Raw genomic sequence first — 24,496 nt, 5'->3', positions numbered from 1 at the left:
CACATTCTAATGGTTTATTTCAAATCCATGAAGCAACCCCTAACTAACAATGAATAAATTTAAAAAAAAATAAGAAGAACAACAAAACCGGTGGGATTTTTAATACAGCAGACTCTCCAAGAAGAAATAAGACAACACAGGAACTCCTTCAGATCTGCATATATTCTCAAGGGTAACATTCATTCTATCAGAGCTTCAGTAAGGTTTGAAATGTCAGGACAAACGTTCTAGAAATATCCTGATTGGAGAAGAAATTATATAACAAAGGGGTCGAGAAACAATGTAGCACTTGATTCTGCTGTAGTGCATGTACTCATGCCTTAGTGTCAAATGATTCTTACTTTATTTCTTACATCTACTCTGTCCTCACTCGCCTCTCAAAAACACATCAAGGGAGAGAAAGCTGGAGGTTTGGGAATTTCATTTATCCCTCCTGACAAACACATGCAGGGGACTGCAGAGAGCAGCAGACATCGGGTCTTTCTCGACAGGAGGTGTGAGGGATGGATACATTAATCCTCTTTTCCCAGGTGTTGGGTGTAATTAATAACCGCAGGTCTGTGTAAGCACTGCATTTCTCAGTGGGATCATGAGAAATGGTTACTGGAAATAAGGTTACTGGACAGAAGTGACAGGCTTCTGCGCGAGCAGCACCATCACAGTGACGACACCTGAAAGGAGAAATGCTCATTCCTGATTATCCTCCAGAGACCACGTTCAGCGTTCGACAGATATTTAGAGTGCAGTAGATTCCCCCGACTGTGCCAAAAATCATGGTTCAGAGGGATCGACTGAAAAACATGAGGGGAAAATAAAAATCCAAAAATATATATTTGTTTATATTTATATATATTTATATATTTACGAGGTATGTATCCACAAAGAAGAAAAGAAATTCCAAAATAGGCAGTCTGTGTTTTTCCAAGTGAGTCCTTACTTGCGATGCCTTAAGGAAACATTAATATTAATAGTAATTTTAGTCAAAAATTAAAAAAATACAACTGGGAAACTTTGCTGTCCGTCAGCCGTGCTCTGAAACCATAATCTCCACTGTTGGGAGTCTGAAGGCTCCAAATTAGCGGTGACGTCAGGCAGCTGCACTCCAAAAACAGAAAGAAAACAAAGTCTGCAAATCTCAAATCACAAAATCCAAATCCAAGGATTCACTTTAAGAGAAGAATAAAATAAAACCTATCAGGTGAAACTCCCCTAACCGTTGATTTCACAACAACTGCAGTCTCAGAGTCTCCGCCGTGGAGCTGGCGCCGAACTGTTGAGGCTGGGTTGAGGTGTTTGTACTGGAGAAGTGAAGAGAGGTCAGCCACAGGTCCAAAAAAAGGTGTCTTTGTGCAACAAAACAGGCCTCACCATTAAAGTGCCCCTATTAGCCTTTCTGGGGTTTGCTAAAACACCTTGTTTGTAGTCCAAGCTTTTCCTTACGTTTCTGATCTATGTCACTGTGTAACATGTTTAAATAAATCCTGCCTAGCTGCTAGTGTGGGGCACTCTAACAAAGAAACACCCGCCCTCCACATGCTCCTTCGCCGTGGGACATTATTTTGTTGCTAGGGTTGCTGTGATAACTCTAAAATATCTCCAATACTAGCAAAGCACACGGCATCGTCTGTTTCTGGCTAAAACAAGAGCATTAATATGCTCACGATACCCGTCAGCTTCTATCCTACCCTCTAAGGCAGTGGTGTCAAACTATGGGGACTTGCCAATCTGTCCCGCTGGATGGCTTTGGAAAATATGGAGGAAGGCATGCATCTTTGGACTTTTAACTGTATTTTTTTTTTTTTTAAGTTTTACAGATTCTCCTGCTGATAAAGACCTCCCCCACAGCCATTTATACTGGACCAGAGTAGTTAAATAATAAATAAACAATTACATGACAGAAAAGTTCCTGTTTTTCACTGTCTACTGTAGAAATTTCAATTTAACTTTTTAAATTCATCAATTAACAAAAACTTTGTTTTACAAATACAGGACAGTCTGTGCGGTGAGCTACCAGGACTTTTCTGTATTTTTACATATTTATCATGTAGAAAAACTCAGATGTGCTCTTTATCTTATCCTAACATATCTCAGGAAATGAACTGTGTGGCAGAAAGTGGGGTTTTATTTGTAAAATGAGTTTGACATAATTACATTAAATAGAGGAAAATTCCCAGCAACACTGCTCTAATGGACATATTCTATTGTTCTGTCTACTGTTGTAATTAACATTTATACAATTTCAAGAGAACAGCTGTATTATGTTTGATGCTGTTGGCGTGTCTTTCTGAAGTGGCCACTGCTAACGTGTTCTAAGTTGGCAGCTGTTAAAGGGCTATGCTGGCTGGGCACAAAAACGCTGCCTTGCTTCTGTTATAGCAGTGGACCGAGTGGAGCAGACTGGGCTCAGACGACGAGAAGAGGCGCTGCAGGAGTGCACAATATGAATTTTTCTTTTTTAAAGTAATCCTATTAGTTAAAAACAGCATAATAGGGGCACTTTAACTGAAACAAATAACAAAGGAGCCAGGTGTCCTCCACACATTTGTTAGTCAGGCTGGCAGAAGGCGATGGCTGCCCACTGTAGTCATGCTAGGTACTGCTGCAATGCTGTCTTCGCTCTGAAAAGAGACACAGAATGAGTCCAGCAGGCTAAAGGAGTGTCTGACAGGATATTTTCTTTTTTGTGACGCACTGTTCTGGCCCACCTGTCACTGAGGTTGGGCTCAGAGGATTGTGTCAGTTTGTGCAGGATGTCCACAAAGCCCATCTCCCTCAGCTTGTCCTGACGCTCCTGAGAACCTGATGACACACAGTGAAGCAGAGAGGACAAATAACAATGTCTGCTGACATGTAAAATCCCACTGCAGCTGTGTGTTCATTAATATGAACACAGACACATGTTCCACAGCTGTATCTTAGCACCAAAGCCTCCAATCAGCTCCCTCCTCTGTCCCTGGTCAACTGCCTTGAAGACGTCAAGATCTGGATGTCAAATAATTTCTTCAAACTGAACTCTGGGGTGTAGTTCCCCAAGCCCCAGCTCCAGAAAGGGACTGATCTATGCCATGATGTGGATGGCTGCTCCTATTCACCATCTCCAGGAGTCTCCATCCTGGGTGAAACTAGAGAACATCACCAGACTCTGGCCATTATCTCAAATTCCCCAGCTGAGACCCCCCATTCATCACCTCCTGCTTGGAGTGCTGCAATGGTGCCTTGGACAAGCTGCAGTATGCTCATAAAACAAAATTGACAAAGTTTCTACCGACACCAAGTCGTGACAACACCCCGCCTTTATTCACCTCTTGGCTTTGATAAAGTTCGGTATCTCCTATAAAATCCTGCTTCCCAGTGCTGATCAGACATTTCACCTCCTACACTCTGTCCTGGACTCTGTTTCCCCCAGATAACAGCCTGCTCTCCTTCCCTAACAACACAGCCTTCAGTGCTGGTACCCTGATTCTTTGAAATATGCTCCCTTCTGAGATCTGCCCACCTTTGGGCATTTTCAAATAGTAGGTGAAATGTCACAAGCCTTCAGGACAAAAGGCAAACTATAGAAGAGAAATCAGAGTTTAATTAATAATGATGAATGAGTAAAGAAGAAACACTCAGTGCAAAAATGATTCCCAGATTCATCCCATCTGGTCACACAGCATGTTAAGATTTAATGAAGAGAACAATAACTTCAGTTTTAGCTGAATTTAGAAGCAGGAAATTAGAAATCAGAGACATAAAGGGATGAAATTCATTCAGGCCGAACACATTTTCTCTCCAGCTTACAAGTTATCTCCTTTAAGGCTCAACGATTGTTGCTTTTTTTCACTATTATCAAGACAATCGACCTCTGTGGGAGCAGAGAGTTGGCACTGAAGACAATAAAAGTGAAGGAAGGACATCTTAAAACTCTGTTACAGCACTTTCAGAAGGCCATGTACTATAATTAGTATTAAATCCCCTGTATATTCCTATGGCTGACCTCTTTTTAAAACAAACAAAAAACAAACACAGAAAACAGTAAACTGTAACTTCAAAAGTCTGAGTTACACTCTCCCTGAATGAGCATTTAAAAGACTAAAATGTAAACAACCATTTGAGAGGTCGACTTTATTACCATGCTCCTTCCATCCTACACAGCATTTCTCCATCAGACATCTTTCAGCGTTGTACTTGCCTGTGACGTGCCTTCATTCTGGTAAATGTTCTATAAACTAAAGCTGAACACTTAAGACCTCAGTTCTTACTACTTTAACGTGAGCTCAGCTTTCTTCATGTTCCTCGGTCTCCTTTATCTAAACCCATGCCCTTTCTTTATTAGTCCATGTACCTGTGCGCTGCATTTCTTACCGTCCTCCTCATTCCAGATAAGGTTTGAGACGCAAAAGGTTGCAGCAAGCTGCAGTTTCACATTCGAATGCCCCTGTGGGAACAGCAGACATCAGAGAAGTTACAAGTCAAGAAAGACGGGACAATGACACAGATCAATCAGGCCGCGACCTCTAGTATGTGCTTAAACACTAACAGTGTGCACAGTACCATATAGTATTTGATTTTCTGGAGCATGTCGTCATTGGTCATGATGAGGTCCTTGGCTGTGTTGCCATCGGCAATGTTGACTAGGATGCACAGCGTCTGACAGACAAAGTGTTACATCAGTGCTTTTATCTGAACAGTTTGTTCTGAGGTTAAAAAATAAATAAAAGAAAGCAACAGGCAACACATTCACAAAACTGGCAACATTTGATCATCACACTTTGTGTTTGTGGACGGGGACGTCAATCTGTCCACTTAGAAGGCACAAACCGAGTCAAACTGATAACAAGAGCACTGGCCAGGCAACAACAAGACAACCCCCAAACCATGGACCCCTCTATAGCTCTGCCTTGATGCCTGCAGTACACTCAGCTTGTAGTTCCCTCAGTATTGCACATCCATACGTACTGTCACATGAAGGTTTACTGCACAGCACAGTGTCAACGATGTGGAAGAAATACCACGAGGAATCAATATGACCAAAATCTCATATTCGATATGACATTTCTCATCCCAATGATGATAGAAATCACAAAATAGTGCTTTTTCCGTAAACGCTGTGACTCTCAGGCAGCTCGACCTGGGCGTCATGTACCTGGAGTCGAGTGTTTTGATCGATGCATGAAACTTTATATTTGTAGATAAAAGTTGCAACAGCTGCCATTTTCTTTCTGAGTATTTATTACACGGCACGCTGCAGGGAAAAGCCTGTTCTAATGTTTTGAGCACCTGACGGCTCTTTTTTTGCTTCTCATCCTTAAACTCTCTCCTTACTCTTTCACGTGATTCGTTCGTAGGTGGTTGAGAGGTTTGTCGTGTTTGAGTCTGTGGTGGGGACCGGTTTGCAGCATAACTTGCATAGTACAGTGTTCTGGTCCGTGTCAGACTTTTCATAACCAAACCATGTCCATGCTACAGAGGGAGCCTCTCATTTAGGAATAAGGTCCTCGATTTTTGTTGACTGGTCCTTCTGTTTGGAGCTGCCTGGTTCGTCTTCACTGGCCATGCTGGTATTCTGTGTGTCTGCATCCACGTGGTGGCCATCCCAAAAAAATATATTGCTGTAAACAGTGGATTTTGCTCCACGACAAAATAAAAGATAGCTTATAATATGAAACCAGAGAAGTTTTAATTTCGTCATCCGATACATTTCGTCATATGGCACAGAAAACTCCCACCCACTCCATGACGTGCACCAGTGAACAACACCGGAAATCATCTCCTTGTATAACTCCTCCATCGAATGCACAGTGCAGTAGTTACACCCTTTTGCACTTGCTCTACAGCAAAGTTTTACAAATTAATGTCAATCATATCTATTTCACTTCTTATAATTGAGCTATTTGTAAATATTAGAGCCATTTCTTATATTTTGTAAACTTTGTAATATATTGTATTATTTAATTTAGTTCAGTCTGTTACTGTTATTTTCTTGGAGCAACTGTAACCACATATTTCAACCTCCTCCAACATGCCCTTTCTGAAGGCTCTCTTGTTGCCTGTCCAGTCCATCTGTTGTTACTTTCATCTGCATCAAAGCAACTGTAATAGATTCACAGTGGTTTGTGCTCCCTAACTGGACAGATTGATATCGCTGAAGTTTAAGTGAGTGAGTGGCCTTGGAACCCTTACTAGATTGACAGGCAGCAGCAAATGCTTCTCCAAGATCACCGTTATCTTTTCTACTGGGCACTGTGTTAACACACCTGAACATTCCAGACCAGCAAACTGTCAAAACGTCTGCATTTATAGAGATTGGTCAATTAAGTACATTTGTTAGCAGCACCTGGTTGCTGCTTTTCCCTGTATGATGGGAATGGTGCAATGTGTCCTGTTGTGCTGTTCATCCAGGATTGTACTTAATTTTATGACCTGTTTTGGACCAGATTATTGTTTATGTCCCGATACAAACACCACTGAATTTAATAGGACAAGACTGACCTCAGGCAGACAGCCTGTGATCACATAAGCAGAATGTTTAACTGCTCTGCCACACAGCAGCACGCTGAACTTAGAAAAAATAAATCATCTGTACGTGTGAAGCAGACGGGTGCTCACCTGCTCTTTGACCTCTATACTGTGCTCCGCTTCGAGGATGAGGGTAACTGCCTGCATGATCTGCTTCCCGTGGGAGCTCATGACCTGGTCAATGTGCTGACAAAATGAGAGTTGGGAGTAAAGGGGAAGCAAAGGAGAATCAGTCTGCATGTTGCACTTAAGACCTCTCGACAATTCATTCAAATTCAGCCCATACTGGATCGTTCATATGTAGTGATAACACAAGTGGGGAGCATTCAACGCTGACCCAGAGGTCAAGTACCACCTATGGCTACGTTCACACTGCAGGCGAAAGCGCATCAAATCAGACTTTTCTGACCCTGTGCGACCCATCTATCCCATCATGGTATGACAGTGTGAACAGCACAAATCCGTCCATCCATCCATCCATCCATCTTCATCCGCTTTATCCGAGACCAGGTCGCGGGGGCAGCAGCCTAAGCAAAGAGGCCCAGACCTCCCTCTCCCCAGCCACCTCCTCCAGCTTATCCGGGGGAACACCAAGGTGTTCCCAGGCCAGCCGAGAGATATAATCTCTCCAGCGTGTCCTGGGTCTGCCCCGGGGCCTCCTCCCGGTGGGACATGCCTGGAACACCTCACCCAGGAGGCGCCCAGGGGGCATCCTTGTCAGATGCCCGAACCACCTCAGCTGGCTCCTTTCGATGTGGAGCAGCAGCTGCTCTACTCTGAGCCCCTCCCGGATGGCCGAACTTCTCACCCTATCTGTAAGGGAGAGGCCAGCCACCCTTCGGAGGAAGCTCATTTCTGCCGCTTGTATCCGCGATCTCGTTCTTTCGGTCACTACCCACAGCTCGTGGCCATAGGTGAGGGTAGGGACGTAGATCGACCGGTAAATTGAGAGCTTCGCTTTTACACTCAGCTCCCTCTTCACCACGAGGGTGAAGAGGGAGCGTCTGCATTACTGCAGCTGCAGCCCCAATCCGCCTGTCGATCTCCGGCTCCCTTCTCCCATCACTCGTGAACAAGACCCCAAGATACTTGAACTCCTCCACTTGGGGTAGGAACTGATCCCCGACCCGGAGTGGGCACTCCACCCTTTTCCGGCTGAGAACCATGGCCTCACATTTGGAGGTGCTGATCATCATTCCCGCTGCTTCACACTCGGCTGCGAACCGTTCCAGTGCAAGCTGGAGGCCCTCACCCGATGAAGCCAACAGAACCACATCATCCGCAAAAATCAGAGATGAGATTCTGAGGCCACCAAAGCGAAAGCCCTCCGCCACTTGGCTGCGCCTAGAAATCCTGTCCATAAAAATTATGAACAGAAACGGAGACAAAGGGCAGCCCTGGCGGAGCCCATCACCCACCGGGAACGAGTCCGACTTATTGCCGGAAATGCGAACCAAGCTCTTGTAACGGTTGTATAGGGATCGAATGGCCCGTAGCAATGGGCCAGACACCCCATACTCCTGCAACACCTCCCACAGGACACCCCGAGGGACACGGTCGACTACCTTCTCCAAGTCCACAAAACACATGTAGACTGGTTGGGCAAACTCCCATGCACCCTCAAGTATCCTCGAGAGGATAAAGAGCTGGTCCAGTGTTCCGCGACCAGGACGAAAACCGCATTGTTCCTCCTGTATCCGAGGTTCGACTAGCGGACGAACTCTCCTTTCCAGCACCCTGGCATAGACTTTCCCAGGGAGGCTGAGGAGTGTGATCCCCCTGTAGTTGGAACACACCCTCCGGTCCCCCTTCTTAAAGATGGGGACCACCACCCCGGTCTGCCAGTCCACAGGTACTGCCCCTGATCTCCACGCAACATTGCAGAGGCGTGTAAACCAGGACAGCCCTACAACGTCCAGAGCCTTCAGGAACTCGGGGCGGACCTCATCAACACCAGGGGCTCTGCCACCAAGGAGTTGTTTAACTGCCTCAGTGACCTCGCCCCTGGAAATTGGCGGGTCATTCCCCTCATCCCCAGACTCTGCTTCCTCCCCGGAAGACGTGTCAGTGGGATTAAGGAGGTCCTCGAAGTATTCCTTCCACCGCCTGACAATTTTCCTCAGTCGACGTCAGCAGCGCTCCGCCAGCACTATACACAGTGCAGGTAGAGCACCGCTTTCCCCTCCTGAGACGCCTGATGGTTTGCCAGAATCTCTTCGAGGCAGTCCAAAAGTCTTTTTCCATGGCCTCTCCGAACTCCTCCCACACCCGAGTTTTTGCTTCAGCCACTGCCCGAGCCGCATTCCGCTTGGCCTGTCGATACCTGTCGGCTGCCTCCGGAGTCCCACAGGCTAACCAAGCCCGATAGGACTCCTTCAGCCTGGTGGCTCCCTTCACCTCTGGTGTCCACCATTTGGTTCGGGGATTACCACCACGGCAGGCACCAACCACCTTGCAGCCGCAGCTCAATGCAGCAGCTTCGGCAATGGAGACGCTGAACATGTTCCATTCGGACTCAATGTCCCCAGTCTCCCTTGGAATGCTGTTGAAGCTCTGCCGGAGGTGTGCGTTGAAGATCTCACGGACTGGGGCCTCTGCTAGACGTTCCCAGCACACCCTCACTACGCGTTTAGGTGCACCAGGTCTGTCCAGCGTCCTCCCCCGCCACCTGATCCAACTCACCACCAGGTGGTGATCAGTTGACAACTCAGCCCCTCTCTTTACCCGAGTGTCCAGAACATATGGTCGCAGGTCTGGTGATACGATCATCGACCTACGGCCTAGAGCGTCCTGGTGCCACGTGCACTTATGGATACTCTTATGTTCGAACAGGGTGTTCGTTATGGCCAAACTGTGATTAGCACAGAAGTCCAATAACAAAACACCGCTCGGGTTCAGATCAGGGAGGCCGTTCCTCCCAATCACGCCCCTCCAGGTCTCGCTGTCGTTACACACGTGAGCATTGAAGTCTCCCAGCACGACAACAGAGTCTCCAGGTGGAGCACCTTCCAGCACCCCACCCAGGGACTCTAAGAAGGCTGGGTACTCCGAACTGCCACTCGGCGCATAAGCGCAGATGACAGTCAGGACCCGTTCCCCGACCCTAAGACACAGGGAACAAACCCTCTCGTCCACCGGGAAAAACCCCAACGTACCGGCAGCAAGCAGAGGGGATATTAGAATACCCACCCCAGCCCGCCGCCTCTCACCAGGGGCAACTCCAGACTGAGACAGAGTCCAGCCCCTCTCCAGGAGACTGGTTCCAGAGCCCAAGCCATGCGTAGAGGTGAGCCCGACTATATCTAGACGGTACCTCTCAACCTCACGCACTAACTCAGGCTCCTTCCCCACCAGATAGGTGACATTCCATGTCCCTATTGCCAGTCTTGGCAGCCGGGGGTCAGTCCGCCAGGGCCTCCGCTCCTGGCCGCCACCCGGCACACAATGCACCCGACCCCTATGGCGCCTCCTGCGGGTGGTGGGCCTGCGGGAGGATGGGCCCATGTCTCCTCTTCGGGCTGTGCCTGGCCGGGCCCCATGGACTAAGGCCCGGCCACCAGACGCTCGCCCTCGGGCACCCTCCCCGGGCCTGGCTCCAGGGCAGGGCCCCGGTAACCCTATCCCGGGCAGGGTAAACTGTTCCCTCGATATTCTTTTCATAAGGGTCTTCTGAATCGCTCTTTGTCTGGTCCCTCACCCAGGACCAATTTGCCATGGGAGACCCTACCAGGGGGCATAGCCCCTGGGATCCCTGGGACACACAAACCCCTCCACCACGATAAGGTAGCGATTCAAGGAGGAGCAGCACAAATCCGATATTTTCAAATCCGACCTGGGTCACTTTCATATGTGGTACTGAATCCGATACATATCTGATGTTCTAGAAAGCGACTGCTGTTTGAACGGTCATGTCGCATTAAATCCGTCTTTTATGTCACTGACACAAGACAGACGCCAATTATCAGCGCCAGAGAAGACATCGCGAATGCTTCCTGGCCATCCAGTGAAACTGTTTGGAAGACAACGTTGGAGAAACGTGAACATTTTATTTATACTGTATAATCTGCAGATTCTGACAGAAATCTGCAACTATCCTTTGAAGCACTGCTCCTCTCTAAAACAGCAATAAGGATAATTATTAGGCCATTTGTAAATGACAAAATAACATAAAGCAAAATTGGGAAACGTAAAGTCTGAAACAAGTCTTTATATTAAGGTCCATCAGTCAAACAATCCTGTTTGCTCTGGGTCTAAACAGAGCGCGTTGTGTGTGTCGTCTTCTTTTGTGCATGCGAGCCGCTTTGAGGGTTCACACTAGAGCGCGTCTGCTGTCACATTTTATTTGTAGTGTGGACAAGCAGAGAAAAAAAAAAAAAATCGGATTGATCAAAAAAAATCGGAATTGAGCATTAAGACCTGCAGTGTGAACGTAGCCTATGACATATGGGCCACCTAAGAGCAGTTCACAAACAGCAGCAGTACATTTGTTGCATAAACTAGACTCTTTTGTGAAAGTGGATTTTGTTGATATCGAATCTGACGCAGCACGATAGTCACGATAATATTTGCATGTAACCAGTGGAAAGCTAAAATTTATTTATTCATTTAACAACATCATTTCATAATTACTGCAAAGTATCCACAGCAAACAGTACACATTTTAAAAATATCTTAAATATTATCTGGGAAATATTAATATTAGCTTTCTCTGCTCTACTGTAAACTGAACAGAGGTTTTGATCGGTAATGGGACAAAACATCACCGTGGAATTTGGGAAGCTGCTCTACACACCAAACTGTTGTAGCTGCTTAACACTCATTCATTAGTATCCAGACATCAATTTTCTTGTGCTTATCCAAGCTTACCCAGCTACTGGCTCCCTGTGTGAGGATATGAATGGGAACCAGAACTGGAGACAGTCTCTCTGGCGTTGGAGCCTCACATTCCTCACTCACAGAGTCATATGCCAAAACAGCAGACTCCTTTTGAGCCCCTAATCTGAGCTAAGATTGTACTGATGGACACCTACATCAGAAACTGACTTGTTTTTCGTTGTATGTAAACATGTCTTTGTGTTGAAAGTGAGAAAAAAAACTCCTGGTGTGTTTGTGTGATTCAGAGAACACTACCTCTGCCATCAGATCTGTGACTGCAGACAGGGCCAATATAAGGATCAGACCATCGAGCCCAGCTTGACTTAGAGTTCCTCCTAAATGACCGGGTTTTCCCATGCTCTCTCTGAGGAAGAACCCATTTCCACCACTTAAATCTGATCTTTTTCCTTAGCTTGTGGCTACAGGCAAGGGTAGAAACACAGATCAACAAGTCTGGCTTCACACTCAACTCTGTTTTCACTACAACAGTGTATCGATGCAGACACTGCACTAGTCTACCACACTGTATCCACTCATTTTAGCAACTGGAGATTGGACCGCCAACTGACCTACAAAGCGCCAGACCCTCAGCCACGCGCTTGCCAAAAAGCCCAACTACAAGGCCTGACTCGAAATCGAGGGCCTCTGTATCCCTGTGCTGCATGAGTTAATCCTTTGAATGTGACTTTAATCACTGTTTTTATAATAAACTCATCAATCTGACCTTCTAACCAGGACCAATTTGCCCTGAAAGAACCTATGAGGGCTTAATTCCCCCCGAAGACTACAAATCTCACCAAACATTCATGGATTCTTTCATACTTAAGAAAGCTCAAAAGCTTCAAAGCACTTAGTAGTTTGTAGCGACTCACTTACAATAGAAACAGTGTGCATTACACCAAATCACAAGAGTTCAACGTCCTACAGGAAACACGCTACTGTTTATCTGTCCACTCCTATTAGAAACTAATCTGACTGCTTATTGTAGAGCATTGACTTTGTTGTGACTGTTGTTGTAATATCAATAAAACTGATTTAAGTTACAATGTGATTCAGTGTGAAGTTTTGTGCTTTAAAAAATGCAAAGCCTTTGAAATTTGACTCAGAACGAGGTGATTTCCATCTGAGATTTAATTTGAGCCGGTGAGTGTTCAGCAGTTAATCGACACAATAATCGAAAGCTTATCCAACAATGAAAAAAACCCCCAAAACAAACAAAAGAGAAAAAGCTTTAATTGCAGCCTTATTCATGTCTGTTCATGTGTGTGTTTGCGTGTCTCACTGCGCGTTGCGACAGTAGATTGCGCAGCAGACCGAGGGTCTTCATCAGCACGTTGGTGTCGGGGTCTGATAGCAGGCGGAACAGCTGTTCTGTGCCCAAACACCGAACAATCTCCACCTTCACCTTCTGATCAGCTTGGAACGCCATATTCTTAACACACAAACACACAAAGTAGTCAGTCGGGATATTTTAACATCAAGCTAAACACAGCAGCTCACTTTTACAGTGCAGACGAAGGGTGGAGGGGAATATTTTAAAGTAAAAAAATTAAATAAAAGCTCACCATCAGGGCCCAGATCCCATTGACTCTCAGTGCAGGACTGTCGCTCTGGGTTAGACTGCATAGTAATTCCATTACCCCTGACTCCAGGATGGGCTGCAGACACACAAAGACAACTGGACTCAACATTAAAGTAATTAAAAAACAAAAAAAGAAAACGTTACTTTACTAAACAGCTATTTTTTAACATCTCCATCAGGAACGGCATCATCATCATCATCAGTCGTGCAGTCTGCAGAGCATTTCCTCTCAAATACTGTCTGCATGGGGCTGTTGCCTACCTACATTCATAATCAGCTCTTGTAGAAACACCTTATACAAATGTGGGAGCCGGGTTTGTCTCTTTTTGGTGCTTTGCCTGTGTCAGAAATGCAGGTGTGACGTGTGTGCCTGCTTTTTGGTTAAAAGCAGCTTCTTCCTGCAGGGCTGTGAGGAGGGGTTAGTGAGTTTACAGCTTCAGAATGCAGACAATCAGAAAACATTTCATTTCTCTGCTTTACAACTCCCTCTAGTCATTCACGGTGTCGCTCCCTCAACCACAGCCGTCCACTCTCTCCGCTTCTCTCTGCACTTCAATCTGGGTTCCTTCTCAGAGTAGGTGTAAGACCTGCAGTTAATCTCTTTTGCTGTAGGGAAATGTGGCTTCTGAGCTTCTACCTGCCCTGCTGTGTTTACCAGCACATGTTCCACCTGCTCAGTTTTTAAAGCTTTCTGCTGTGGCTGAAAACGAGGCTGTGTGAACGGTGAGATTGTACCAAACTAGGACAGCTGTGAATCAAACAGCCGAACAACGAGATGAACGTGTCAGCAAACTCGATTCATTTCAGAACCCGGAGTGTCTCCATGAGTGTACCTCTTTGCTGGGTGAGAATTCCAGCAGTAGATTGCATAGTGTAGAGGAAGCCATAACCAGGACTTCATCCGGGGCGTTCTGCAAGAGCTGCGTACAACAGAACACACAACCTTAGTTGATATTTCCTCTCACAATCGCAGACAGGCTCGACGTTAATGTGTCAGGTAGAGAAACTCAGAGCTCCACTAAACAGCTGTGAAAATATGCTGTAAACAAAACTTTAACGTCAAATTCCAGTGACCTTCATCAGGGGTTTCCATACTGCATGATCGTGGAAGCTGGTTCTCAGCTGCTGCACCGACCGAGAAAGACTGTGAAGACACCTAGGACAAAACAAAAATATAAACAGGTGGTTTAATGGAGATATTCAGTGTGTCAAAGCTTTGGTTTAATGTACCAGATCAGCACCGGAGCCTGAATTAAACTGCCTGTGGTTTTACTCATCAACAGGCAAATCCCACTGTGGTCCAAGCCAGGCCTCCAGAGTGCAACAGCAAGCTGACATAAAGGGTTAAATGTGTACAGAGAATTAATACTAATTATATGATTTAAAAAGTAATGTAACGTTTTGTCTAACACAACTGTATGAGATCTACTGTAGTTACATTGGAAACATTACCGCAAGTGGACCTATTACACTAAATTCTTCAGCTCCCTTTACATTAAGGTCCCGCCCCCCTTAAGCTAGCTTCATTCTGATAGGTTGCCCTACATCTTAGTTTTCCCCAAACAGAAGCAGCGAAAGGCTGTGGCTCTGCTGTAAACCTTTTAAGAATATCGATCTTAATTAGAAACGGCAAATTTCTCTAATACATCCGTACCAGTTTGGACATGAATCTGATCCAGAGCATGAGTGCGCACAGCACGAGGAAAGCAACAAACATTAAAGCAGGACGTCTCTGTTCAGTAAATATTTTGCTCATTACTGTTTATTGGATTATTAGGGTGGATATAATATTTCAATCAAATCTACATGACTTCCTGTTAAAAGATCTACATTAAAGCAATAAAATGGCTAAAGTGGAAAACTTTCTATGCCAAAACAGGTCCACTTTAACTTTACCAAGCTCAAATTTAGTGCTAACCTCCTCAAGTCTTTGCAGCTGTCTCACTTTGCACCATACCTGACAGCCGCCAAACGGACTTTAATGCTGGATTCTGATAGGCCACTGACTATCCTGTCCATCATGTTCTCCGTCTCTGTTATCTGAAAGCCAACATGAGGGGCCGGGTTAGCACAGAAACATATAATGACACGTTTACATAAGCAAACAGAGACGTAAACCAGAGGGCACCTTTTTGCGGATCTCCTCATCGTTGGAGCCCAGTGAGGCGTACAGTTTGAAAGCTGCTTGTCTCAGCTCGTGTGCGTGTTTCAGGTCGTGGTCCAGCTGCAAGACAGCAAAGTGAACTGTTGCTGAACATTAAGTGACAAAGGTTTTTTATTCAAGGTGAAGGATCCATTTTGTGATTAATAAATATGTTTATCAGCATTACGTATTTGTTCCTGGGAACTGAAGGCAGTAAATGACCTCAATCTGAGGGTTACCGGGTCAAAGCTGAGTGATCGAACAGCTAAACAGTCTTTCTGGGCAAAAGGAATACATTTCAACAGCCTTCAATTTGTCTTAGTAAACAAGAAAGGAAATGTTTTAGGGACACAGACAGCAGATATTTAAATGCCCTGAAAAACATCTACAACTATAAGACTGATTAGCACAAGTTCAGTTTGTTGGTTCACAGACAAATGTTACAAGCCCCTGAACTTTTCATCAGAATCCCGCTATTGAGCCAAATGGATGCAATCAAATTTGTTACGCACAGAAGAAAAGAAGTTTTGATAATCCCAAAAGGAAACTGTCAGCACTTTCTAATGCTCCGACTTTCAATTCACAGGTCCAATTTTTAGTGAGTCCACATCTTTACTGTGACTATGGTCGAAGCATTAGCTACGCTTCATTGTTGTTTATAAAACATCAGCAATCAAATCATTTTGTAACTGCATCTTCTGACAAAAATCTCCAAACACACAATTTACAGGCCACAGCTGTGCTATGATTTACACTAAATTTACATGTAAACGTGATCACTCATAGCTACACAACTAGTTTTCCTCTCACTCAGCACACGGGCAGCAAATCAGCTGCTCACTGAACAGAGCAGACATACACAGGTGTGCCTGCAGCAAATATAATTCACACTCAATTATTTAAAGTTGTGATCAAAAGTTGACACTCATCGTAGGCATGAATGCCACGGTAATGCTTTCAGTGATTTCTTTGAACTATTTTATGTTCCAGGGAAGAAATGACTGCAGCTTACATCATTAAAAAACAACAACAAGTGAGTGCACAACTTTGAATTTACACACAAAGTCAAATATATAAAAACCTTTTAATAGGTGGTGCAATAGGTAAGCACATTTTTTAATTAAAAAAAAAAAATCAATATGAAAATTGTATTAATTGTATTAGAAGGCCGTTAACTGTGAAATCTGGACTGCACTCTCAGCAGACACTGAATGGGCCATTTTGGTCATGTTTGAAAAACAGTGTTCTGTGTTCTTCACAGCACTGGTTTGCCCTCTTGTGGGCATAATGGGATATTTAAACAGATACGTGTGTGTTTTGTGACAACACTATTTCATGGGGGCAGTGGGAGACCTTAGACCAGCAGCTGGTTTCATCGAGAGCAGCTTAGAGAAGGGGAAATCTAAAAGTCACAAAGCCCGTGATGGATGAAAAGTTGCCACAGTGGCAACGTCTTGAACTGACGTGTGATGAACAATGCAATCAAGTTCTCTGAGATTCCTCATTTTAAAAGATAAATATTAAAACTGCTTAACTGAACAGACACGACTCACCCTCTTGATGTCAGTGATGGCAGACACCGAGCTGGGGTACTTGAAGTAGTCGGCTAGCATGGCCACGAGGTGATCAGTGGTGCTTGCGATCCTCTGCAGCTCCACGTCGGGCTCCATGAGATAGGCCAGTGTCTCTGCACCCTCCACCCTTTCCTCGAGCAAATGCTCTTTACTGCACATTCGCACGAGACATGGCAGGGTCTGCACAAGCAGCAAAAAGTCACATTTAAGGGGGAAAAAACAAAAAAAGGAGTGCCACTGGTAGAGTATCACAAGAGAAATGATGAAGCGAGGCACAAGAACATGTGGGAAAAATCTGACCTTTAGTACTATGCAGCTATCGTCTGTCCTGATGGCACTCGCTCGACACATATAGGTTAGACTGGAACAGGAGAAGAGGTCACAAATAAACAAAAAGGTACAGAGGATATAACTCAGTAATAAATAAATGTTATGCCACTCACCATTTGGCTGCTGTTAGCTGCATTTCAATGGGTTGATCCCTTTGCATCATTTTGACAAATACCTGAGTGAGTAGCTCACCATCCACCAGCACTGATGAGGAAAAAAAGCACATGAGAGGAGAAAAAGACGAGAGAAAGTAGAAGAAGAAAAGCTCCTCACCATTCACCAGTGTCATGGAGACCTGAGTGTTCTCATACGCCAGGACTGAGAAACACTTTAACGCCTGCATCCGGACCTGGAGAACAGAGGACGATGTATGGAGTGTTACAGAGTATTGTGTGTCAAAGGTCATATGGTCACACGGGGTAAAGATGCACACTCCCATTATACCTTATAAGAGGGTGAAATGAGCAAAGGGGCAATATTTTGGATGGCGCCGTGGTTGAAAAGGATCGTCTGGTGCTCTGGAGTCTGAACACAACAAATCTCAAATCAGCAATCGATCAGTCTGAACAGAGACACTGTGATGGACTCCAGTGTGTTTATGGGCAATAAAATACCAACAAATACCTTACAACAGTGGGAGAAGATCTGGGTGATGTACTCCTGGGTTCTCAGAGAGTTGCTCAGAAGAGACATTAAATGAGGAATCACAGTGGGGTCCTCAAAAAGAAAACAAACGAAAGAGAACATACACACAGAATCATTTCAATGAGAGAATGGGTGATCATGTTCAAGAATAGTCAACTTTTAAACCATCTCTGATGTGAAAATGTAAACAGGGTGGGTGAAAATAAACTCCTGACAATCTCAGTTCTAAGAGATAAGATAAGATAAAACTTTATTGATCCCACAATGGGGACATTTTTGCGTCACCTCAGCTCAAGTACAGATATCAGAAGGAAATACAAAAATACAAATAAGTACAATCAGTGAAAAAAAGTAAGAGAATGCACTATATACAATGGTAGCATACACAGTATGTGATTATGGATATGGTTGGAAATATGGAAGACAAACTATATAGCTTGACATAACTATTGTACCACTACTATTCCTATTTATAGACATGTGTACACACACACACACACACACACACAAAATATACATATGTATACATATACATACATATATACCGGCACATGTCCATACACATGGAAGGTCCATTATGCATGAAGTGGTGACCGTGGATGTTCAGTGTCCAGTGACTTATGACTTTGTGATTGAGCGGTTATAGAGTCTAACTGCTGTTGGGATGAATGATCTGCGAAAGCGCTCCTTCCTGCAGCGAGGGTGTTTCAGTCTCTGACTAAAGGAGCTGCTCAGCCCACTCACATACTCATGCAGTGGCTGATGTGGGTTGTTCATGATGGATGTCAGCTTTACTAACATCCTCCTCTCCATCCACTCCCCCTGCAGGCCACTGCATATAAAAGGGCAGATGCTACCACAGTGTCATAGAATGTCCTTAACAGAGTCCTGCAGACTCCGAAGGACCTCAGTCTCCTCAGCGGGTGGAGTCGACTCTGGCCCTTCTTATACAGGATGTCTGTATTTGTAGTCCAGTCCAGTTTATTGTTGAGGTGAACACCCAGGTACTTCTGTGGTGCTTTGTAAAAGATAAACCGTTCCATGTCAGCTGTGTCAGAGGAAACGCACTCGCAACCACTCAACAAGAGCGATGAGTCACCATACTCTGCACGGAACCTTGCAAATAGGGTAGCCACTGCTGCTAGCAATGCTAACAATAGAGTGACTGTTTAACACATGCTTTTTATTTTTTTTATTTATTTTTACTTTCAGTCAAATAGTCACGAGTAACATCTTTAACTAAAACTGTCCTCATGCTTTCTGTTGGAGATAAAAGAATGTGATGGTATTTTTTTTTAAAGACTGACCTGCTGATTATGAGTTTGACCAAGTAAGTATCCATGACAGCATGGATACTTTTGAACTTTTCTTTAATTCTCTCATAAAGATGAAATTTAAGAACCTCTCCTTTGCCCCTAACAATGAGTTTCGACACCTCACTAAAGTCACGGTATGACGACAATCAGAAGTGTTTCTTGGCTTTTCCAACAGTAGCCGCATAGTCAGAGACCACCACTAACTAACTCATCACTAACTTTTGATGCAAACCAGTCATTTTGTTCTGTAAGCAGGCTGAAATCACTCAGACCAGGAGAGCTTCAAGGACTACTCCCAGCAAGCTTTGAAGGGGTAAACAGGGTTTTGTTGTTTTTGGTTATAAAAATGACTTTTTCCTCAACAACTGCACGACTCGAATAAATCTCAAAATTAGGTGCACCAGGTTACCACGCAGAGCTTCATTTTACTAATACAATTGGAGTATATTTACATTTATCTGACATGGTTTGCATGCCTGTGTCTAGCTGACACCAGTGTTAGTATCCTGTGTCCATCCTCTTTGCGTAAACAAACTGCTGATGGTTAAAGTCTTTGATGGCTGCAAAGGCTTAAACAGAAAGACAGTTTATATGCTGGCTAGCCAGCTATTCAAACAAGGAAATGACAGATGGGTGCTCTGGTAGATTTCTGGTTACAGTGAGACAGACACAGTCGCTCCACATTACTGATTCCATTTTCTTTCAGAGAAGAATCAATATGCTGCATTTAAACTGCTTTAGGTGTTTACACAGCATACTGCTACCAAGCGGAACAATCACACTTGTCTGTGCCACCATGAGGTTTAATTAACACCTCTAAGCTGCACGTCCGCTGCAGCAGAGGCTAACAAGTGTGGCAAAGAATTTGATAAGACTCTGAATCAAATCAGATCATATTAATCACTGCATTTCTTCCAATAATACATTTTATTAGTGCCTCTGTTCTGTATTTATTTGCTACAACAAATACCTGAGACTGGTACTCTGCGCTTGTCATGACCAAACTTGTCTACACATGTGGTATAGAAGGCATTTAAGGCAACCTACAGTATAAAGCAGCTGCACAGGGGTGACTGGACTGATGAAGACAGTTCTGAGACATCGAAGGCAAGCTTCAATGAAGACCAGGTCCGGAGATAAGAGACCTGCAAGCACACAGAGTACGTGTAATCTCACGTCACCTACAGTATTTGCATACATCTGTGTGTGCGTGTGTGTTTGACCCAACCTTGAAGAAGGGCAGGGATGATGTGACAGTCCACCAGGGACTTGATGTTGTTCTCAGTGCCCATGGCGAGGCTTCCCAACACTACGGCGCACTCTGTCCTCAGCTCCATACTGGACGAGCTCTGCTGCAGCAGGTATAATAACCTGGAGCCAACAGAGGAGGGAAGCACAGTCAGGGTTTCTCTAGGTTTTTAATAAGACAGTTGAATAAAGTCTTATCACTTCTATCCAATGCAATTTATATACAGAGCACTGAAACACACAACAGTCACCTCAAGGCACTTTATACTGTAAGACAAAGAACCTACAATAATAGAGAGAAAATCCCAACAATAAGATGACCCCTCCATGAGCAAGCAGTTTGTGACTGCGGAAAGGAAAAACTCTCGTTTAACAGGAAGAAACCTCCAGCAGAACCATACATAGGAAGTGGAAAAAGACAAATAAAGTCCCAGCAGCCTATTTTTCTAGCCTTTGCCTAGAGAGGACGTCTTTTTCCCAACTCCAACCTGGGAGCCGGTTCAACATGAGAACAAACCCTGCATAACCTGTAAGACATAGCAGAATTTACTACCAGGTTATATTGCATAGCTTTAACAGCTGTGCTGTAGTTTCATATTATCATGAACTACAACTTTATACTACTGTCAACAAAACAGGCATCAGCCTGTAGAACCTGGGGGTAAAAATAAACTTGGCCCTAACAGACCTTTTTTAAGTATCCATCTACTCTGTATCTGTGACCAAATGGGTTCAGAGGATGGCTGGGGTAATGTACTGTGGTGAGTTTCATGCTCTGTTATGATATCAAAGAGGTTGGGGGTTGCAAAACAACTGGATTCAAAAGCACCATAAGTGCTTTTAATGTGGTCCAACTTATTTGGTTGGAGGAACAGACACAAGAGGGTAAGCGTGCCATGTTCCAACAGCTTCATGTAAGTGCATTAGAATGACTTTTTCAAAGACCTAAAGAAGGAAGTAGAGAGCAGGAGAGCGTGAGAGGTGCGGGGATTCATACCTCGGCACGGCTCCGAGGACAATCAGATTGGCCTTCTGCTTGTTGTTTCCTATGACAGCGTTCTTCATGTCACTGTGAAAGCATACAAATACATCCAAATGAGACATGTGAATGTATTTGAAACAACATAATATAACCTTAAGAGTGAATATGAACACCTTGATTTATAGCATGTTATCATTTAATTGATAAGTTATAAGCACATCAGGCCGACACAGGTCAGGCAGGCTGACAGTTTTAAAAACAACAATAGAAATCATTGATATCAAGCTCATGTTCTACATATTCTCATGTAACACATTAGAAATGAACAGGCTTCATCTAAGTGCATTTTTCCCCCCATGAGCTTCTTCTGCTCTGTTAGTACCTTCAGATGATATGTGATATCAAACTGCAGCAAGGTGAGTGGAAAAGCACACTGATCTAGGAGGCAGTTAAGGCGGTCAGGCGCTCGGCTAATGAAACGATACAAGTCGTAACCAGAGCTAGTCTCCCCGCAAGTTAAAAATAACTAAATAGTCCGAGTCCAAATCACAGCAGTCCAGACCAAGAGTGAGAGTGAGACACGAAGTCACAAACAGCTAAGCCTGTGCATGTAAGCACACACTCCTGCTGCAACACTGTCGTCACTAATGTTTAGAATTTGGGACATTAAAAACAAGCACGTGTTGGTAAATGATAAACAGCCTGTGGAATTAAACTCTTAGCAACAACAACAGCTGAATTTAACGTAACAGGGTGGACTGTTTGTTTTTGTTTTTTTTAACCATCAATTTCATTCATTTTCAACAAAAAAGAAAGAAAGAAAAATCAGGAAAGCCCAAAGACGTGCTATTGCAGTGGCTGAATAAAGTCTGCAAATTGGAGGCAAGCAGAATTTGACAGCTGTCATTTACTGAAAAAATTTTTTTTCAAACACTTTTTTTCCTGCACTTTGTAAAACAAAATTTAAAACAAAAATCAAAAACAAACAAAACAGCACACGCAGAGATTTTTCTGCAATGTCTCCACCCACCAAACAGGTTTTGGCCTTCCACCAAGAGAATTAATGAAAACTGTGAAAAAAAAAATATATGTAAGACTTCAATTTAATTTACAAGTTTGAAGCATAATGCATTTTATGCATCAAACAAAAACAAAAAAACTCTATAAGATGCACAGACTTCTTGCCTTGCCTACATAATGCGCGACAGTATTTTTGTGTGTATTCACATAAGTACTATTCTGACACAGGAAACACCCTGATATACATGTGTATATATCATACGCGATCAGACCCACACTTACATGACTCCCTGAAGCACTTTCTGTGGGTCGGGGTCAAACAGTCTGTCAACATAATGGCGACTAGTGGCGGTGACTTCCTGCATTAGAACAAAAAACAAAACAAAAACACAAACATGACTTTTAGAAATCACTGACTTGACCCTGGATTTACCTTGTACAGTATTTTTTCTCTACACTATCAAATGCTGTCCTCCACATCTGACAACTGACAAAGTGCACATATTTCAGCAGAGTAAAAGCCTACGGAATTTGGTTTCTAACTGAACAATTATTAACCATTAAATAAACAATAATTAATTATACATAAAAAGGGCAGTTTTAAATTGTTTTTTTTTTTTTTTTACAACTAAAATAACACCTTTTGTGTTACACACAGGAAAAATACAGCAGCCTCCACGGCAGGAGCCTTTAAAAGCTTTTTGACACTGCGACACCAGAAAACTTTGTTTATGTCACTGGCAGCTTTGACCAGAACTTTCCGCAGAAGTCAACGTCCTCCAGCTGCCAACGGAGTCACACTTTGATGCCAGCACGTAGCTCACAAGGTGTCCCAACACGTTCTGTACCTGTGTACCTCTCATTCAGACAGCCACTGTGGCACACATTCATTTCACAAGTATACAGCATTATGTATGTATACACAATAACGGATCAACTCGTGTTTTTTTTTTTTTTTAAAAAAGAGTGAAGCTGAGATGCTAAAGTATCAGTTACCATGATATCTTCAATCACACTGCCTCCTTTCTGCATACACCTACCATGGGGGGCGTTTCACGGGGGCTCCTTATGCGCTTTTTCGTGGAACATTTTGCGTTATATTAGCCAAGTTACAGTTGGCAGTGAGTGTCACTTGCTAGAGTAAATCCCGGAGTCTTACCAATTACTACAGCTCTGACTGCCGACACACTACATATAAAAAAAAAACCTCAAGAGTAAGGAAACCAGTGAGTTAGCGAAGTTTGCTTCGCTAGCTTAACCGTATGCTACAGTTGCTAATGTTACTTGCAGGAGCACCTAACGTTAGCTAGGTTTACAATGTTAAGTTTGCTATTGCAATTAAGACGGCGCATAACTTAAAATCAAATAATACTGAGTGGTTTGAATAAAAATCTCATTCCTACAACTTTTTATCCAATGTGCATGATGCATTCTATAAACGTGTTTTGACTACTGCAAAACTGGTGACAGCACTGGTACTCTTAGCAATTAGCTGCTAACTCATTCCGAGTAACACTGACAGCTAGTTTGTTCGCTCAATTTTGTTTTAGGTTACAACGACGGGGCGAGCGGGCACAGCTCGCATGTATTCTCTTTATTGTGTTCGGAAGGTTCCCGCCCGCCCGGGCAAAGCAAGGAAGAAAATCATTCTCTACAACAGCAACGTAGGCGGACCGCTACATGTTGCAATGCCTTTAACTTAGCTTTATGGCTAACAGAAAAACCTTTATACTTGAGAGCTTCTAGATGACCAAACAAAATCAGCTACTCGCAGTTGCCGTTTGCATTCTATAACCTGACAATGCTAGTTGAAATTATAAAGACTGGCACTCACAGACAGCACACTGATGCGGAGTGGGGCCTCCAATAAGCACGCCATCTCTCTTCCTCCGATGGAGCGCCCCAATCGGCGCAGCAGTCTGGAGACACTCCACCCCCCAGAGCAGCTTTGAGGGGCCTTTAAAAAGTAACTGTAGCCTAATCAGACAACTCTTTGCTAGCGTTATTTCTAAAACAGGCCCCTATATTCTTCCGTAGGCTCAGCTGTGATGTCCCGTAGCAGATATGCAACAAAAACCAACACCGCTAACTTAGCGAGCTCTCTGACAGACCGTGGACTTGTCAATAAAGTAAATATTGTTTATAAACGTGACGTGGTTGCTGTCTGCTTGAATTTGATTCGACACAATAGGTTGAGTCGTGCGAACTATGCATCAGATTAAGGTATAAATATAAAAACGCAAATTTTTAAAATACAATATATTTTTAAATCAAGACTTA

The 24,496-nt window shown here is 43.9% G+C and overlaps 1 protein-coding gene across 2 annotated transcripts; it reads right to left on the bottom strand.

Annotated features, from left to right (window-relative positions):
* armc8 (armadillo repeat containing 8) lies at window positions 1-24,470 on the bottom strand. Of its 2 annotated transcripts, none has more exons than XM_085435583.1 (22): window positions 24,051-24,470; window positions 22,499-22,575; window positions 21,212-21,283; window positions 20,195-20,337; window positions 20,014-20,111; window positions 17,630-17,722; window positions 17,450-17,530; window positions 17,279-17,354; window positions 17,119-17,209; window positions 16,976-17,036; window positions 16,655-16,855; window positions 15,087-15,182; window positions 14,916-14,998; window positions 14,033-14,114; window positions 13,792-13,878; window positions 12,942-13,034; window positions 12,659-12,808; window positions 6,592-6,687; window positions 4,537-4,632; window positions 4,348-4,420; window positions 2,706-2,799; window positions 1-2,618 (listed from the first exon to the last, which is right to left on the bottom strand). In XM_085435583.1, the coding sequence occupies exons 1-22, from the start codon at window positions 24,093-24,095 to the stop codon at window positions 2,585-2,587; spliced, it is 2,022 nt and encodes a 673-aa protein (XP_085291709.1). In that variant the 5' UTR covers window positions 24,096-24,470; the 3' UTR covers window positions 1-2,584. The 2 variants fall into 2 exon arrangements, with proteins under 2 accessions (XP_085291709.1, XP_085291710.1); XM_085435584.1 differs by lacking the exon at window positions 24,051-24,470 and adding an exon at window positions 23,257-23,985.
* Window positions 24,471-24,496: the final 26 nt, after the last annotated feature.

Source organism: Copadichromis virginalis, linkage group LG16 (assembly GCF_057382275.1).
Source record: "Copadichromis virginalis isolate Kocher_CV1m ecotype Utaka linkage group LG16, C_Virginalis_male_GT1.1, whole genome shotgun sequence".
Lineage (NCBI taxonomy): Eukaryota > Metazoa > Chordata > Actinopteri > Cichliformes > Cichlidae > Copadichromis > Copadichromis virginalis.
Note: the sequence above shows the minus strand (reverse complement) of the source record. Positions and strands in the feature narration are given on the sequence as shown.

Bases quoted from the DNA above. Each gene is read 5' to 3' on its own strand.
- armc8 (XM_085435583.1), bottom strand. From the start codon at position 24,095: ATGGCGTGCTTATTGGAGGCCCCACTCCGCATCAGTGTGCTGTCT. The intron at 20,338-21,211 runs GTATGAATCCCC...TGTTGGCTCCAG, and splicing joins GTCCTCGGAGCCGTGCCGAG to GTTATTATACCTGCTGCAGC. The intron at 13,879-14,032 runs GTCACTGGAATT...TGTTGTACGCAG, and splicing joins TATGGAAACCCCTGATGAAG to CTCTTGCAGAACGCCCCGGA.